Here is a 19,069-nt window from a genome sequence, read left to right on the forward strand (position 1 = left end):
ATCCTAGCGACATAATATATTCAATTATGACCCTTTGTCTCTAAGCCAAGTAATTTTCCAGTCCGGAGTCAAATTAACACATGAATCGAGCGTTTCTAAGACCCCATAACAACTTCGTAGAGTTCCGAATATTGGCTGCGACTTCTAAGATAGTTCTACAATATTATTAGTTTTTATTCTTTAAGACTAACTCATTAAATGACCAATTTAGTAATCAAGTAAAAAGCGTAATTTTATAAAGATCGTCCAAGGGAGCTGTTTAGTTAATATATTTCACGTTTAACATTATAGCGTGTTAAATACACACACACATACTTATGAACATTTCAATTTCCAATATGTTTCTTTAGTATTCAAAATAGTAGTATAGAATATTTTCATTACAATAGTCTTTGTTGCAATGCCAGAGAATAGTACAATTAATTTAGACCAATTTCAAATTATACTGTTTACTTTTGTTGTTATTATTGTTTGTTGATATTATATCAAAAAACATAAACCGCAAGTAATCTATTCAAGGGAGTTGGTGATTTTCAAATCATCGCTTTAGTTTTTTCTTGTATCTGTATCTTTTTGTTGTGTGATTCGAATATTTTTTTGTTAAGACATTCAGCATATTTATTATTATCTCCCAGTAAAAGTGCCAAAGTTAAATATTCATCCACTAAGTGAGACCTCGTCCACTAAGTGGTTGTCTAATAAAAAGAGTAGAGTTTACATTAGAAGTCTGCAGCCTTGATTCTTGCTTAATGAGCCAAAGACTTTCAGAGGTGGTGGAGTAGAGGAGGGGGTGTCAGACCGACCATAATGGCGGGAAACTCGCGGTTGCCCAGAAATGGCGGGAAACACGGGTAATTGCCCGGGAAATGGGCGACTCTCGTCCGTGAGTTATGGCTACGCTTTAGGTTCTTTTGAACTACATTTTATACGTCATTATCAAACAGCGTTAGCGAGTTGTATAGTTTTATTGAATGCCATTTATTTATTCAAATGTGTATGATTTCAAAGACAAATATTTGCATTGCGTTACTGAGTTTAGGCCCACCACTTGATATGTAATATTGAGCATTGAAGTTTATTGAACAGTTGCACATGCACGTGTGGCTGATCAACAATTGAAATATTTTATTCTCATTAATTTCACATACTTTTTAGCAGTTCTTTTGTGATTGGTGGGAGTTATATTTTTTACAAATAGGATTGAGATGAATTTAAGAAGTTTTAAACAAAATCTTGTATGCTCTACAATATTATAAGCATGTAAATTTGTATGAGTTTTCTTGGAATAATTCTTCGATTAGCTCATGCATTAATGTAAGTATTTCTTGCACGATCTTCGGTACAGTAATTCAAACCTTTTAATACCGGGGAAAACGATGGTGGTTGGGCCAAACCACTTACAAGGTAGTGGGGATTGAGGAGGCGGAGCTGGAAACTTGAACCAATCTGAGATCGGCTACCCCCTCCCATCATTCGTAGTTAAGCCACTCCTCTCCCCTCGGCAACCGGTTTCTTTGAGTAAGAAGGGGGCGCCGGATTTCTACCCCCGGATATTTACCCCCATGAAAAAACGCCTACGTCACTTTGACGTCACATGTATGGGGGTAGATTTCCGCCCGCGAACTTTTAGGATGGATAAATTATTATATATTCAATCAACTCGCATTTCACGGTTTACTTAACAGTTGTAATTAATCAAAATGCTAATAAACCTGACACCGGAACTTTACCCCCGGAAATCTACCCCCGGAAATCTACCCCCGGAAATCTACCCCCGGAAATCTACCCCCAGACATCTACCCCCGGACATCTACCCCCGGACATCTACCCCCGGACATTTACCCCCGGATATCTACCCCCGGAAATCTACCCCCAGACATCTACCCCCGGACATCTACCCCCGGACATCTACCCCCGGACATTTACCCCCAGACATCTACCCCCGGATAGCTACCCCCGGAAATCTACATTCATTGTTGTAGTTGATTTTAGTAATTGGTTTATACAAATAATCAATGGCTCTTCGTTTAATAATTACCCTCTAATATCTAGTATTAAGCATGTGATATGTCGTTGTCTTGTTTAATGTCATCTATCTTCCCAACTCATTAAGCTGTAACTGATTTAGGTGTCATTTTTTAGCTTAAGATTCAGTGCAACGCAAATGTTAATTAAAAAGGATATTTTGATAAAGGGCTCCAAAAGTTTAACCCATAAGCATTTGATTTATTTTCAGACAGTGATTTAAATGGTTAACCAATTTTCACATACACTCATAGCTAACGGCACATGTACGAGCGCAGATCGTGAAATTTAAAACATATCACTGAAGGAGGTTATTTTCTGATTACTAGTGGTAAAAATGCAATTAAATGTTGATAAAAAGCCTGTCACAAGTTGATTAATGAATTAATAATTTTTTTACTATCAATTACCTCCTAGTAATACGAAATAGCATAATCCCTATATCGTAGACACTATCCGGAGTTTTACATTGGCTAAAGGGTCTAGTTGTTTACACGAATAATTAATCGTAAAAAATAAAACATAAACATATTTTATGATTGGTTCCTGTTGTCAATGCTGGCTGTGAAATAACGGAGAATAATGTAAAAGAACAAAATTGGATATTTCGGGAGAGGGAAGGTATTTTTACCTCATGGTTCTTTTGGTTTTACGAATTTATTTTAATGAAAATAGAGTTTAGTATGAACATTGCTTAAAATTATATATTTTTTGGTAATTTTTACGTTTCATACATTAAAGAAGCCAAAACAAGTCTATATCTCAATTTCTGTCTTGTCTGTCAAGGCCCAGAAAGCATTTTACGTGGCCTTCTTCTCAAAAACTAGAGCATCGATTGTGATTCGATTTAAATAGTCTTTTTGGATTCGGTGGATTAACACGAGTAACTTAAGCCATTAAGGCCTCTTTTATGCACGGCGTTTTCCGTCGGGCGGAATCTATCAGAATCTATCGGGCTTTCCGTCTGTGAGTGTTTTAACATGGGATCAAATCGGACCCTTTTATGCACGACGGAATCTCCGTCGCGTTTCAGAATTCCGTTGGAGGCCGACGGAGGACTTAGACTCCGCCGAGTTTCAGCGTTTCGTGGAGCGTGTTTTTACATAGGTTCAAATGGAACCCTTTTATGCAACTGCGTTTTCCGTCGGGCGGAATGTAGTGCTGCCAACCTACCCCACGCTGTGTCATCCACAGTATTGAAATCACCTACGGTAATCATTGTAAATAGAATATCATTATTCATTGTAATTGATTGAAGAGTACAAATAAAGTGATGTAATTTAGGAAAAAAAATTACTGCATGAGAATTAATTACATTTTTGTTTAAAATCCGCGGAATAATACAAACTTACTGTTTCGTAGGAACTTCTCAAACTTTTCCCCATCATTTCGCAGCAACCCATATAGGTTTGTGAAAGCCCTATCCACCCTACGACTTTCATTAACCGGGTGTACAGCCCATCTCCTTCACCGTCGTCTATTTCTCTTCATGTACAAATAAGTATACACCAATACACAAGGATCCATCTTGGGTCACTGACGATGGCAAAATGAACGAAGTTGGTAGCACTGACCACCCCCACCACGGGCATCAGCGGATTCCGCTCGGCGGAGAAACTGCAAAAGGTCGATTCCGCCCAACGATTTCGCCCGACCCAAAACGCCGTGCATAAAAGAGGCCTAAAATATGGCCTCACTACTATTAAATTAATATAAATTTTGTTCAAACCCCCAATTTTTTGCATTTTTGTCAAGTTTAGGCTACTCCTAATGTTTCCCAGTAATTTATAATACTAATAATTTGTTTTGAGAATACTACATCAATGAAATAACGAACAGCTGAGAAATATGAAAAGCTGGATAAAGATGATTTTTTCTTGGAAATTTGTTATTACATTTTGTTTACAAATACTGCAACCATTTCCGATCACGTTTTGTAATAAAATCCAAAACCAAGTAAGAAAACGTTATGTGACTCACTTAAATAAACGGATCAAATAAATCGTAACTGCAATAATATGTAACTAGTGTACATGTTGCTCAAATTCGAGCAATTGCAAAGTATTAAAGGAGTTATTTCAAAATGAATAACAATGAATATTTACAATGAGTTTAAATGAGTCAACTCAAAGATTACCGGCGTGTAACTAAAACCATGTTTATCTTCGTTATTGATAAACCTAAAGCATTCATCCGGCCGGTTTTCTTCTTCTCAAAATGCCTCGCTGTACAGGCAACACAGGTTATTGATAGAGGGCCAGTTGAGAACGAAAAGTCGTTTTGGGGTAGTGTTCCATCTCTTGTTTACAGTTGCAGACGATCTATTCTGGTTTTCAACCTGACTTAAAAATTGAACTGATTAGTAATCTGCTCACATTTCACCTTTAAAACTGTTACTGTATAGTGTGAAAGTTGGTCAACCATTGGAAGCAACTTCTAGGAATAAATCAAAGGCTTAGGGGTCAACCTTTTGAAGCCCTAATCAAAATATCCTTTTTAATTACCATTGTGCTCTGCGCAAGATCTTAAGCTTTAAAATGACACCTAAATCGTAACAATCGGCGAAGTAGGTCGAGTGAAAAAAGACTGTTACAGCTTATTGAATTAGGAAGATAGATAATGTTAAACAAGACAATGACATATCGCATGCTTTATACTGGATATTACAAGACAATGCTTAACCGAAGAGCCGTTGATTTCCGGGGGTAGATGTCCGGGGGTAGATGTCTGGGGGTAGATGTCCGGGGGTAGATATCCGGGGGTAAATGTCTGGGGGTAGATATCCGGGGGTAAATGTCTGGGGGTAGATATCCGGGGGTAAATGTCCGGGGGTAGATGTCCGGGGGTAGATATCCGGGGGTAAATGTCTGGGGGTAGATATCCGGGGGTAAATGTCCGGGGGTAGATGTCCGGGGGTAGATATCCGGGGGTAAATGTGCGGGGGTAGATGTCCGGGGGTAGATATCCGGGGGTAAATGTCTGGGGTAGGTATCCGGGGGTAAATGTCCGGGGGTAGATGTCCGGGGGTAGATTTCCGTGCTATGGCAATCACTTTATAATCAAACAATTGCATGTTGATTATTTAATAATATATTGGGGGTAAATTTCCAGTCGCGGGCTGTTTCTCGACCGTGCATAGGCCCCGCCCCTCGTGACGTCAAAATGACGTAGGCGTTTTTTCATGGGGGTAAATATCCGGGGGTAGAAATCCGCTACCCCAGTAAGAAGGGGAGTTTAGAGTAGTTTCACTATTTACTACGTTTTGAGTGAGTCAGTAACAAGTACCACTAATGGTAGTCTCATTTATTACTACATCACATATGGAAACAGGTTGCAACGTTAACGTTCTTATTAGATATTTTACTCATTCAAACATGACATCTTTACAGTCGTTATTTTACATCTGTCCTCTTTGGTCCTATGATAAACATAGTTTATCAATAGTAAAAAAACTGCAATTGTTGAATCATTGTAAAAAATTCAGGTTGCGTGTCAATTGTTGTTGAAAGTTTTATCCATCGAAATTTCTTAGTGGAAGTTGTTAAAACTGAATGTTTATTATTATTACTGTAGACTTTTGTGAAGAATATTGTAATGTTTTTGCGCCAATCTTGCTTTTGGAACTACTAGCACAATTGTTATTTTATGCTAGTATTAACAGACATGGTTTTCCAATTGTCTAATAATTTTATCTACACAAGCCTCATGGTTATAAATTAAACACTATTATTTGTATATAGAGACTACCGCCTCCATGACCATTCCAAACAAACCAAACGTGTATATCTCCTCTCCATATAGGACACAGGTAAAGCAAGGGTGCGTTTGTTTAGTTTTATTGTTGGTAACTGCATGATACAGCACGCCACAGCCTGTTTGGTCCTGATATCACGTTTGTTGGTAAAACACAACTCGTCCAAAACCGCTACACTATCTACAATACAAGGATGAACATTGTTTAATAACAGCCACTGTTTTATCTAGAGTACAGTCAACATTACACATGCCTGTTAACAGATACTATTGGTAGGTTGATAGAGGTTTTGAGCTATAACTTTTAAAATTATCTTGGCTGTATGAAATGAGTGATTGCAAAATAGTCATTTTTACCTTTTATGTGGAGTAATTGATGTTAGGGAAAACTTAATTATTGTTGGATGGGACTATTTGAAGGACCTTTTTGATTTTGTATGAGTAAATGTACCCGATTCGTGTTTACGTTGACACAAGGAGGTGGGTTTTGTAAAAATGGCATTTACAAAATTTCATAATTTATGTTTTTTACCATTTAAAAGTCGAAATCTTACGGATTTCATTTCATTCTACGTCTGTTGTTTGCTGAGATATTTGATTCAGATGACTTATTTTATGTATGATGTAATTTTACATGTATATCTTGATACGTGTTATTAACATTATCAAAATAGGATATTTTACGTTCCTTGTACATAGTAGCAGAAACTCTAAAGTTTTATGTTCTACTAGACATTAAGTGACGATTAATATATTAAGTGATGAATAAAATCCAATAAAGCAACAACAAACTTTCTTAATATGCAGCAAATCTGTAAAAGATGTAACATATGTTTTTATTCAGATAGACGTCAGCATCGTATACTTTCATCTATCATAAATACCACATGCAATTATACACAAACTCGAAATTTAAATATTTTTAACATTTTTATAATCGCCTGATTTTTTATTTTAAAATAGTTATGGCTAATGACATCGAAATACCGCAATAAATGACATTTAGCTTATTATTTAGGTTTAATAAACAAGTAAATTTATAAACCACTCGTAAGCCCGCACTTTATAAAGTAATCTTGTTAGGAAATTATAAAATATTACAACAACATAAAAAATCCAGTAGGGTGAAGGTTGATACGTCGTATAGACTACATCGGGCTCGGATGACAGCCGCAATATTTTTTTCATCTTGATATACGGGTCCAATAGAGAAGTTGCGAGTAGGTTGGTGGTGGGGGGGGGGGTAACATACGACCTCCCCCCCTAGGTCGTCTGATATATTACTTTTTTGGACACCGCTCATAGCTATAAGTTAAGCTTTGTTTAGTAATGCACCTGACTGTTTTTACGCGTCGAATACAATTATGGTTGAAATTGTTTTTGTCATACTGCAGCAAAAAACGGCTGTTCGAAGTACGTGTGGGGCTAAATCAGTTGTAGTCGAGAACACATCATACGTGTTTATTACTTGTAAACTCTGTCAGTGAATAATGCTGCAGAAAACAGATAACATTTCACATTGCGTTACAATGATTGCGAAAATATCAAAGGAATAATATTTAATTCTTGGCGTAGGACAATGAGATATTTCAGTGCTTTGATTTGGAGATATGTCAAATCTAACATTTTAGTTTATATCTATGTATTACATCAAGTGAAACACGGAATTAATTACAAAACTTAACTTTTACAAAATTTAACCTTTATAAACTGTATAAAAACATCAACATAAGTGCAATAGGAGTAAAATATTTTTTAACTCACAGTAGCCACGGTATTTCTTTATTGGAGTGTAACTTTTTAATTCGATTGTTTTAAGATAAACCACTAGTCTGATATGTTTATTTTCTGAGCCTTTTCAAATTCTCTTGGAAACCCAGTATTGTTATTTTAAGATAAAGCTTTAGCTGCAGCTCTCAAAAGATTCACAATATTCCATTTTTAAATTCCTTATTCCTAAAAAACGTCATAGATTTTGTGTTGCTACCAATTATTAATTTCATCTAAATTGCTTATGTCTTATATACATTATTAAAAGACATGTGTAAACACAACAAGTCTACTCAATAACATTTTCTCAATACGTTTTCTTCGGTTAGTGTCGATTAAACGCCAAAACACAATAAATTTCCCTGAATGAAGTTATTACGCTTTCGAAACTTTAGAGAAATATGGTGTCGCTTGCGTTTAATTAGATCCGGTTTGGGGAAGGGATGAAGATGACAGTGCAATATCGCCCGGCTCAGGCGGGGTATTTTATCACTGCAAGGTTGGTACTGTTATTAAAGGTCCACAATAGTCTTGTTAATGCCTGGGATTACGCAATGTATCATAGGGACGGGCGGGGATTAAGCGTGTTGGTTTATTAAGGTTGGTAACACTAACACTACTGGTTCATTTGCATACCGTTGTATTGTCGATATTTAATTACTGTGTTGTTGGTTTCTGCTTGAAGTCTTGAGTTTGGCAGTTTCATTTAGTGTTATTTTAATTGCTTAGTAGATTAATTGCTTAGGTGCTTAAATATGTTTAAGTGTATAGAATTTCGGTTAGCCAAAGGGTTCGCAGGCCTATCCGGTCGAAAAAGCTATTTGTTTAGGTTGTTATCAATTGTAATTGTGATTTTATTTGTTTATCTTTCAGTAGAATAAGTACTTGTTATATGATTAAAAGTGCTATTTATTCCTTAAATTATATTTTTATAAATGGATGGTTATAGTATGTTTTTTTATTTGTACTTTTTCTTCTTTGGGGTTTTGGTTATTTGTACATTTTGGTCAGCAGTGCACATAAATATATCCATATTTACTAAACCAGTCATCAATTTAAAATTTAATTTGATTCTACCTAACAAATCGTTGAACACAATTAATTGTTAAGACATGTTGCGATCTATTGTCCTTGGAAATAGATTACGTGTAATATTCCTTTATTTCACAATTAATAACTTAAAACACTTAGTATTCTCTACACACCAAATCATTGAAAACATGTTTTACGTTCTTGAAACACTTAAGTCTTTAATGATTTTAAAGCCTTAAAACGACAACTACTAAAGATTAAAATGCATAAGCACATTAGTAATTAAAACTTTTGTACTTTTTTGTGAGTGATTCACTAAAATTGAAAAATATCGGTTTGCAAGAGAAATTTAATTTATTCGACACAGGCGGTTTTTGTTTCTTAATTTTTCTGCCCATCGAGGCGTGTGCGGCAATGCTGCTAGCTTCTAACTGACTTAGTTCTTATTGGAGACAGAAGGGAGAAATAAAGACTTGCTTGATGAAAGGGTGACTTCATTTGAGTTGTATTGCATTCCTCTTTCTTGCGACGGACAATAAGACATAATTCTTTTCTTTCATCACTTATATTTACAGCGGTGTTATTATTTTTCGTTGAGTATGGACTTTATTTTGGACACGATAAGATACACGCGAAATTAACAGATTTCTATTCCTCTCGTCTACTGTGTGTTTAGTATCGATTTAGTCTCAAAATTTGATTTTGGATTTAGTGTTACTGATTCGTGTTTTTAACGTATAAATTCTTACGTCGTAGCGATTTAGCTGCTTTATTGTGTGTTTCTTAAACTATTTTCATATTAGTTTTTAAATTTCGACAGCTTAAAATTTAATAAGAATATTTGCTTGATTATACTTTTTTATTATTATTTTTTACGTTATCGGAGTTTTTATCGGAACTATTCTTAAGGTACTATAAGATTTTAGTTATTTAAAATCGTTTAATAAGATATTGACAAATTATGGCCACCGAAATGTTTACTTTAACAGAGGGGAAACCCCAAAGAAATTGTACAGTGTACAGGGAATTTAGAAGCGATGTCAAATTTATCCTTAAATCGTTGATAACAGTTAACACATTGTATCAACTAGATTGTGTTTGCAGTTTTATGAGGTGAGACTTTTTGACGTGCTTCTACTGGACTCATAAACAAGAGGTTTGTTCTTATAAAGATCTAAAAAAAATGCTTAGCTTCCAAACTCTTTGGTCCTGTATGATTAACATTACCATGGAGGTCTTGTAAGGACTAGTAATAGTATAAAAGAACTTCTTCGGCTGGCCCGGTCTTGTGATAAGAGCGCTGTTCGCCATTGAGGTAATGTCAAACATCAGGTGGAGGTGGCTGTAGGTTCGCCATCACGTAAAGATGGCCGCATTATAATGTAATTTTCAACTACCATTCACTAACTATTACTTGACCTGTTGTAGTGGACAAGCTGCCCGATGGGTTCCCAGAGATCACCCTCCCTCCGAGCACCAAGGTGGTGGAGATCGGACACAACGCCGTGCTGGTGTGTTCCGCGGCCGGGAGTCCGCCCCCTAGGATCACGTGGGTCAGGGAGATGATACCCGTGGACACTGCGAACAACCCACGGTACACAGTGCTCGAGTCCGGCCGACCAGGTATGTCAATGCTTGTAATTTGCGACTACTTATAGCTTAGCAGGAAGGATTTAAAAATTAGTTCAATGATGTATAATTTTGTCGATGTGTCAAAACCCACCGAGAAAATTATACACGGTAAAGTAGTTCGTTATCAAGTGAAAGAATTGTCACTAGATACATATTGTAAATCCTAATTTTTATATAACAGGCATAATACAAACTTGAAACCTTTATACAGTGGAGATCCTCGTTGCCATCTCCCTAAAATTGATGATTTTTGTAGCAGTATTAAAATGTTTAATGAACTCTGTAGAGTAGCTACTTATTCTTAATGTGTCTTGGGAAAACTCAACTGATTTGGAGGGTTGCTTCTCTTTATCCTCGTGAATCACTAATATGTATTATTAATTTAGGGTCCGAAACTTATTCGGTTATCAAGATTACGTACATTTTAGTCCAGGCATATTATTTGTATTATTTGTATTATTTGTATTATTTGTATATTTGTATTATTTTTATAGTACAATTTACTATGTATTTATATTTACTTTGATTAGAACATTAACCCAGAATACAGGAACATTGGACATTTTCTTCGTAGGTTCGTAATTTTTTGATAACCTTCATATACATTAAAGAGTTAAACATAAAATTGAGCATTATAAAAACTTGTAACGTCTAGCTAGGTTATGGAGTAGGCCGATGATACTCTGACTCTGACTGATTGTGTTCTGTAGACCTGATGATGGGCTAATCTAACCCGAAATGTACATAGTCAAATGAACTAGAAAAATGAATTGGCTGGACTGATTAAGGTATCTAACCTTGATTACTTATAATCCAGAAATTTCGGAGGCTGCATCATTGAATAAGAAATTATCAAGCTTAAATCAAACTACCCTCATGATTTGTACAAAATGTAATAGAAAATACCCGCAATGCCAACTTAAATATTAAATCACCACTGTAGCACCAATCAACCCCTTCAAACCTTGAAATAAACCAAGTAATTTTAAATTCTACGTTTGTAGTTGTTTTCTTTTTTCATTTAACCAATAAGTCAACAAACTGTCTAATATCAATTTATATCAATCATCGTTATACTTTGGCGATGATCCCCTCAAGCAGAGTTATCCAATTTTGATCAGCTGATCGCCACGGAAGATTGGCTCGCGGGAGATTGACTTGTTTAATGAGTTTGTCAGCTGATTTGACACCGGCGACGTCTGACGTCTACTTTGAACATTTATTGCTTCGTTGACATTGATACACGTCGAGAATTGTCATCAGTTCCGGTCAAATTCGAGGGAATTTCGAGATTAATTCATAAAAACTGACAATTTCCACAATGGGTTTTGGTTGAATTCTCTGTGGTTGGCTATAGCAAATATACTGTACTGTGTCGTGATTTAAAATGTATATAAATTAAACTGTCTGCAAGACATTACTTCATATGAAGACACCTTTTTAGCCGTATTCATCTAAATAATAATGAAACATTTATACTACTTTAGAATAAAAATTAATGAGTTTCAACGTGACAACTTCAATGTTGGAGTTTGTAACATAATTCCTGTGCGAATTTCTAAGTTGTTCGTACAGAAACTTGAAAGTTATTAATACGACAAGTAAACAAGTTTAATAAAAAAAAATTTAATAATCCAGTCGATGAAAACCTAAGATTTTTGCTTGAAGGCCAGTTTTCACATGTATACACATACCACATAATGTTCTCAACGTTTTCGTAAGTTATGTCAAGTAGTAGTGCAATTATTGCATATTGCTAATATTTCTGTGTGTTCTTTACGCATTCTTAACATTACTGTATTTCAAATGTATGCCTAATGCTGTAAATTCGGCAAAATAGTGAGAATCGGAGTCGTTGGTTGCTGTAATATAATTGTGATTTTATTTCATATGATATTTATTGCTGTCTTAGCTCTTGTATTTTACATTTGATTTAATAGTCAGGGCGCCCGTAAGCCAAAAGTTCCTTTGGGGGTAATTTTCTGTTTTTATTTTCTTCAACATCCCCTCAGAGCTGTTCATCTCATACATAACAACCATACATTTCTCAGAGCGCCAAAAATAGGTTGGAGTTTTCAAGTAGTTTCATAGTGATAAAATAATTACACAAGGTTTTTAATAAATTCCATGGTTTGGATTGTATGCCAATTTAAGCTGTATAAAATTAATTGTAACAATAAATTGTGCATTTTCTTGTTGTGTAGTGAACACCTATCTTTGACCATAACATACAAAACATCACATAACATACATAGTGGGGATCATAATATACAGTTATAGACAAATATCACAGGCAAGCTCATAGATGTACAGTGAGTACATTAATGAGATTGCCTGTGTGATTTTATTATTACTGTATAAAATACAGTTATATTACAGTATATTATGATCCTCACTTGTAAGTTATGATCAGAGATAGGTACTCGTCGAAAATGCTAGCTAGTATTCAAACCTAGTCCTTTACGTTCAGGATTCAAGGAAACCCTTAAAAATATGACAATCACATTGAATAACTAACACATAATATCAATCCAACTTAAATACAAATGTTTTCTATTCCAACCCTTCTCTCCTATTAGTTAATGTAATTCATAAATAAGCATTTGACATACATTGCTATGGGATATTCTAATGATTAAATTTGAGTTGTAGTTATGTACGTTGCATACAACCCACAACATTCATAAAGAACCAAATGATTTTAACGGACATTTCGGGCTCAATGAGTTCATCGGTAAAATCTTAACTAGAACGTGGTCTCACATTTTAATACACAACAGTGTTGTAGTCACTAATGCTACTTTAGCACACAATTGTAAAAACAATAAAACCATTTTACCACCAGTGAAGCCTAATCCTCTTATCCTACTATCCAATGTAAATCCAGAAATGAACAAGTTTGAACGGTGACCGTTGAGTCGAATGGGATTACTGGATTTCGATGTTTTTGGATGTTTGTCTCTCGTATCGTCAGGACTCGATTGTATTTTATATGTTTTTCGCAAAGTTTTTGTTGGTTCAAAACTGAAAATAAGGAAAATAAGAATTTGGTTCACGACTTCGTAAGAGGAAAATATAGGCACGGACCTTGAAGAGATAATCGCATTGGATATTTTAAATACGGTAATATGTTTCTAATTGATTTGGATTAATTGGGTATATAATAAAAAAAAAAAAAAAAAACAGGAAAGGAAGAAATTGGTTACATTAGGTACTTCTCAAGAGATGGTACACAGAAACAGACTTATTTTAGGCTGGACAATAGTATTGTATCTTTGAAATTCTTACGTAATATACGTCAATCAAGTTAATATTGACAGTTGGATTGAATTTCGCAATACAAACTACAAATTTTATAACTTTTGACCTTTAGTTAGCAATCGACTTTAACCCCGTTTTAGTCTGCAATATTTGGATTCGCCTACATTCAATTTTACTGCAGACGTGTTTAGGAAGGATCCTTCTGGTTTTGAATCATTTTCCTAATGGCTAAACAAGAATGAAATTAAATACAACCGTTCTGCAAATAATACAAGTTTTGCTAGCCACATTTTCTTTCCTTTATAATCTTTTCTTCTGTTACGATTCCTGAAGCAACATAAATTCACCATCACTGGCAATCAATTGCTAACAGAAAATATCTTTTGTTTCGCTTCCAAATAGCCGTATGGAAACAAGACCGGGCTATCTGGTGAATAATACATTGCCCAATTGTTGACCATTTATATGCCCCAGGCTTGCTACCAACCCTCCCTTCTGTTCGTGCGCCAAACTATACTTTATGGTTAAACAATTTTCTCAACGCTTTCTATACCAGCGTAAATCATTTGATGATAGAAATTAAATTTATGGAATAACAATATATCTGGGTCACTTCAACCATGCAGATGTAGTTGTTGCTAGAAATAGAACACAGAGGTTACTCAAGAACAGTTAGTATTCAACCACTTGCATAAAGTAATACATTACTTCCTCTTATTGTGGTATTCCACCATGTAAACCCTGTTTATTGTGAACAGTTTGGCTTCTAGACAATCCCTTTTACTATGTATATGAATATGTGTATACATGTGCAGAAATTAGGTTTAGTTGTATAGCTTTATGACAATCTGTTTTAATTTAATTAATTTTATGACAATGCTTATTTCATAGAGTAGGGAAACACTTTGGGTTTTTTGTGTAAACTGCTCTACTTTACAATCGCCTTGACATTATATAAAACTATTATTTGTTAACCCTAGTGAATACTTTGGTTATCAGAAAATTTACTTTTGATTGTCAAACTCTGGATTATTTCAAGGGATTTGCAAGTGGACGGTCCAAACCGGTTGGTTTTATCATAGACAAAAATTCTTTTTGTCTATGGTTTATCTAACGACTACCTGACCTTGAAAAGTAATACATCAAGATAATACATCATTTAGCGTTATTAAACTGACGATGTAAATTGTACAACCGTTAGGATGGTAACCCAGTAGGCCTATAATTTTTCTAGTTGACACAATTCACTTGGAACAGCTTTTATACTTTTAATACTCATAGCTTGGTAATTTAATTATTCCGAATCATTTGACAAAAGACGACAAAAGAGTGCCTAAATCTTAATGAGGAATTTGGAACAACTTGCTGTACATTTTCTTAAATATGCGGTGCTACCGATTATTTTAAATTTAACATGATTTACGTGATAGTACCTTAAACATCCTTTTGAACTGCCATGAATACAAAAGAGCGAATATCAGCATCGAAAACCCCATAGTCACACCAATTTATTATGATTAAATTGGAGATAAATGAAGATTTAGAAAATAATATACAATTTCATATAATAACGCATTAGAGACTGAATAGGTTGTAACAGGTATACATTTTGCCATTTTCTTTACTGATAAAAGCCTTTACCGTCCAACAACACCATCAAAAGTCATATTATGATCGATAGGAGGAGGATAGAAGAGGGTACAATATTATCACACAAACAACACCAGTCATAGTACAATCTAGCGATCTTGTAGGTACAAACAAAAGCCGAACGTAGAGGTGTTAATATTTATGACCACCCTTAAGCCGACATTTCGCCTTTTGGTCAGTTGCCCTTTATCTTGCCCTGAAATATTCTTGTAACTTATTTTGTTCAAAGTGATACTGAATTTGGGGAATCTTTGGTATGGAAGGAAACGTATGAAATGCAGTTTAATGCAGCATGGCTTTGTACCATGTTTTTTTTTATTTTTTTTCATTTGTACGAAATAGTCGATACTGTACCACTGAGCAAAATGAATTTTTGTTCTTTAAGTTTTACAGTAACTCCAAAAGTGTCTCATAGGAATAGGATTCTGTTTAGTTTTCCCGTTCAACAACCGATTTAACAGATGCACACATTGGGGGAAGTAATCTCTTGGTGCAGCTGTTCGATTTTGAGCAATCGGTTGGAAATATACTTAATATCCTGCATAGTTATAAAGAATATCATAAACAGAAAATTCGTCAACTAATTGTGATAATCACCCGTAAAGTATTATTTCTTGAGATTATTATGTTTTAAATTCTGGCAGTCAGGCATAAACAATTTATGCATACTAACTCAAAACGTACTAAATATCACCCAAGATTGGTTTAAACTCTTCTTAAACTCGCATAACGTTTTACCAAAGCGGTAAAAATTATTTTTTTTTTCTATTGTTATTTCAAATTTAATCTTGCGAAGGGAGTTAAAACGGGACTCGACGCGCTCTTCTACTAATCATGATAAAGTAGAATGTTTTTTTAGATTTCAAAGCCGATTTTGCTAACGCTTTGATTCTGCTAAACCCATTGAAACATGTATACTACTCCCACATACTGAATTCCGCAAAACGAGTGAAGAAATCGCTGGAAAATAGTATGAGTGTCGATTTCTTAATATCACATTCTTAAGCCATCTTTAATTATAAATCTAAATCATAAGTTATAATTATTTCCAATTTTTACTTGAAGAAAAATGTATAAAAGAGAACTCCTCATTAATTTGTCTAGTTGTGCCTCTTTTCGTAATTATTAGTGATTTTCCATCATGGAGGGTTCATCAAGGGAAGTAGAGGGTAACCTGATTTGTGGCAAAATGTTCGTTCCAGTTTCCAGATTCTGTTTCTGTCAGACAGTTCGACAAATTGATATTTTTATGTCCTCATAAAATCACCTTCCACAACCCCTCCCCCCCCCCCCGCCCCACACATAGTTATAACTCGCCCATAAGATACACTGGTTTTGAGACTTTACTTGGAAATCAAAACCACATGGCTACGGTCATAGAAGTCTTGTAAATCTAAAAGAGAAAATAGAAATTCAATTTTCATTTCAACAACTGTATGAAAAGTAATTGCTTTAACTGGTTCCATCTAGATTTTGTATCTTTCTTAGTTCCATAAGTCAATAGTAAAACAAAATCTCACAATCCCTGTCCTTAAATACCCGAACATAAGCATTATTCTCCTAATGGTACTTATGAAGCTAGATCACCTGTCAACTCTGACTTACTTTGACCAAAGTTCGGCCACCAGTTTACGTGTTGCTTACCTCCAAGTTAAGTGCATGAGGCTTCACCAGAAGAGTTATGAGTTTGATCCCCGTCATGTCCTGAAACATTTGAAGGATTTTGACTCCTTTCCATCAAAAGTGTTTGTAATTCTCCCATAGAAATTCCACTGGTGTAAATTGAAAATAATCGCTCTCACAGAAATAATCCATCAATCGAGTGTGTTTGCATTGCAGAAAACGATAGTTCAATCAATGGTACAGTATGTTAAACATTTACCTATGGTACGTATTATGGACGTTATAAATGAGTTTATACCTAACAATATTCTAAAGTAATATACTGTGCAAAAAAAATCGAAAACTAAAACTCGTTTTTATGTGGTGCCGACACCTTACGATGCGTATTTTAGGCGAAGATGAGTGAATAATGAGATGACAGATTTGTTTCTGAATAAAATCAGCTGTTTCTGTAGCCAGTACAATTTTATTAAAACCCCAATGTTTAAGGTCTGATAGGTCTAGTTTTTAACCGTCATAACTTTCTTCATTTTCTCTGGATCGAACAGCCAACATTTCGATTGCTACACTTCAGCTACTGAGCTATCTGCTGCAATATCAAACAAATGTATCCAAAACATTACATATAAAAACAACTACACAATATTTAAAAGTAAATCTATATTTAAAACAATGTAATTTGTGACGTGACTGTAAATACAAAGATTCTCAACCGTTCTACTTTCATTCAATAAGATGGCCAATAAATGTAAGATAAACAGAAAGCAGAGTCTGGGAACACGTAGGTCTACGGTCGTAAATAAGCAGTTAGATCCTTAGCTCACGGACGCGCAAAGGCGCGCAGGGGCGCGACAAAGGTGGGGGTAGTGGGGCGTTTATAGGTGTTGTTTTAAAGTGGTCAGTGGGTGAATGTAACACAAGATCCGCATTTTATAATATGCATACTAGATGTAGATTTGTTTAGTACAATTTGTTTTACTGTAAATACAATAACACTCCAATTGTTAGTGATGAAATGTTAGTATACATTTTTTTTTTTTATTTTGAAAGACAGAAATTAAAAATATAAGTGAAGTTCATTTATCCACTACTCCAAACAAAAATCATTGTAATATATTATTTATTTTTTGTATTAAGAACATAAATACAATAAAACATATTTTAAATCTCGAATACACAAAATTTAGGTTAATATTCATTTGAGTTAACATTAAAATCAAGAATAAAATACAATGCACCAAGGCTAATCCTTTTTAGACCTAAATGGTACTATACTTTTTTGCCCCCTCATTTGTCTTAACACATTAATAACAAATAATTTAGGCTTAAATTAAACAATTAATTACTCCTATTATTAAACTAATAATAAAAATTGTCTACTTAGTTTTTACACAACCTATCATTGATGGCATCATTTAACCTATTATAACAGTTTAATTCTGATCGAAATCCTTTTTTCCAACGCCACTTGTTTACGAATTGATGAGATAGATTTTCCCCGAATTTTAAATATATAATAAATTTCAACATTTGTTTAGGGGTATCTAACAATCACTTGTAACACTTATGCAAGTTATCCACCAAATCAGGCCATTTCCAATGTAGAGAATATTTTATCTGGAGGAAGGGGAGGAGTGTGTTAGTCAAGCCGGATTACCGGATCAGCTGTTTTTATTTGCCGATTGTTTTTCCATCAGCTGTTCGTCGCTTACAGCGTGATATTTCATGTTTGTTGTTTCAGTAATAGCGTTGGTTTATGGTGCGTTGTGCATTTTTGGTTGTTAGCCCATGAATACTGTATTTAAATACGTTAAAAAAAGGTTTTCTTTAAGATAGTCGACAGCTAATAATAATTTATGTATATTATTTGTAACTAAGTACAGTATTTGTATCTTCTAACATCCTTCCTTCTGAAGACATTGTTACATTAACGTGTTTCTTAAAATTGTATGTTTCACCTTTATTCCAAACTCTGTGTGTTTTATGTTTACGAATCTTTTTTTTCATTTTTGTAATTTTATAACAAATGTTAACCATTTAAGTATTGACTCGTCAATGGACTTCTTTAAAACTTTTTAAAAGATTCCGTATGTACAGGCGTTATTTGCTCCATGACCAGTACCTGGAGATGAATTTGTTTTGGTAAAATTTAATTTATGTTAAATTAAAACGAGTTATTAGTTTAATTTGTTCATTGAAATTACAGTGCAGCGGACTCAATTTAGAAAATATCGTCGAACTTTACAGATTATTCATTGAACCTTCAACTGAACATATCTCAACATCTATATGACATCCCAATTGAAATGTCAAACAATTGAAT

At 34.5% G+C, this 19,069-nt stretch overlaps 1 protein-coding gene across 1 annotated transcript in view; it reads left to right on the forward strand.

Annotated features, from left to right (window-relative positions):
* LOC129002091 (tyrosine-protein phosphatase Lar-like) overlaps positions 1-19,069 on the forward strand; it is a 591,085-nt gene that overhangs the window by 477,709 nt on the left and 94,307 nt on the right. The window contains exon 6 of the mRNA XM_054429628.1: positions 10,009-10,203. Coding sequence (XP_054285603.1) covers positions 10,009-10,203 — 195 coding nt within the window. The remainder of the gene's footprint in view (positions 1-10,008; positions 10,204-19,069) is intronic.

This window comes from Macrosteles quadrilineatus, unplaced genomic scaffold, assembly GCF_028750875.1.
Source record: "Macrosteles quadrilineatus isolate MER2022 unplaced genomic scaffold, UCM_ALF_1.0 Scaffold_9__3_contigs__length_116548681, whole genome shotgun sequence".
Lineage (NCBI taxonomy): Eukaryota > Metazoa > Arthropoda > Insecta > Hemiptera > Cicadellidae > Macrosteles > Macrosteles quadrilineatus.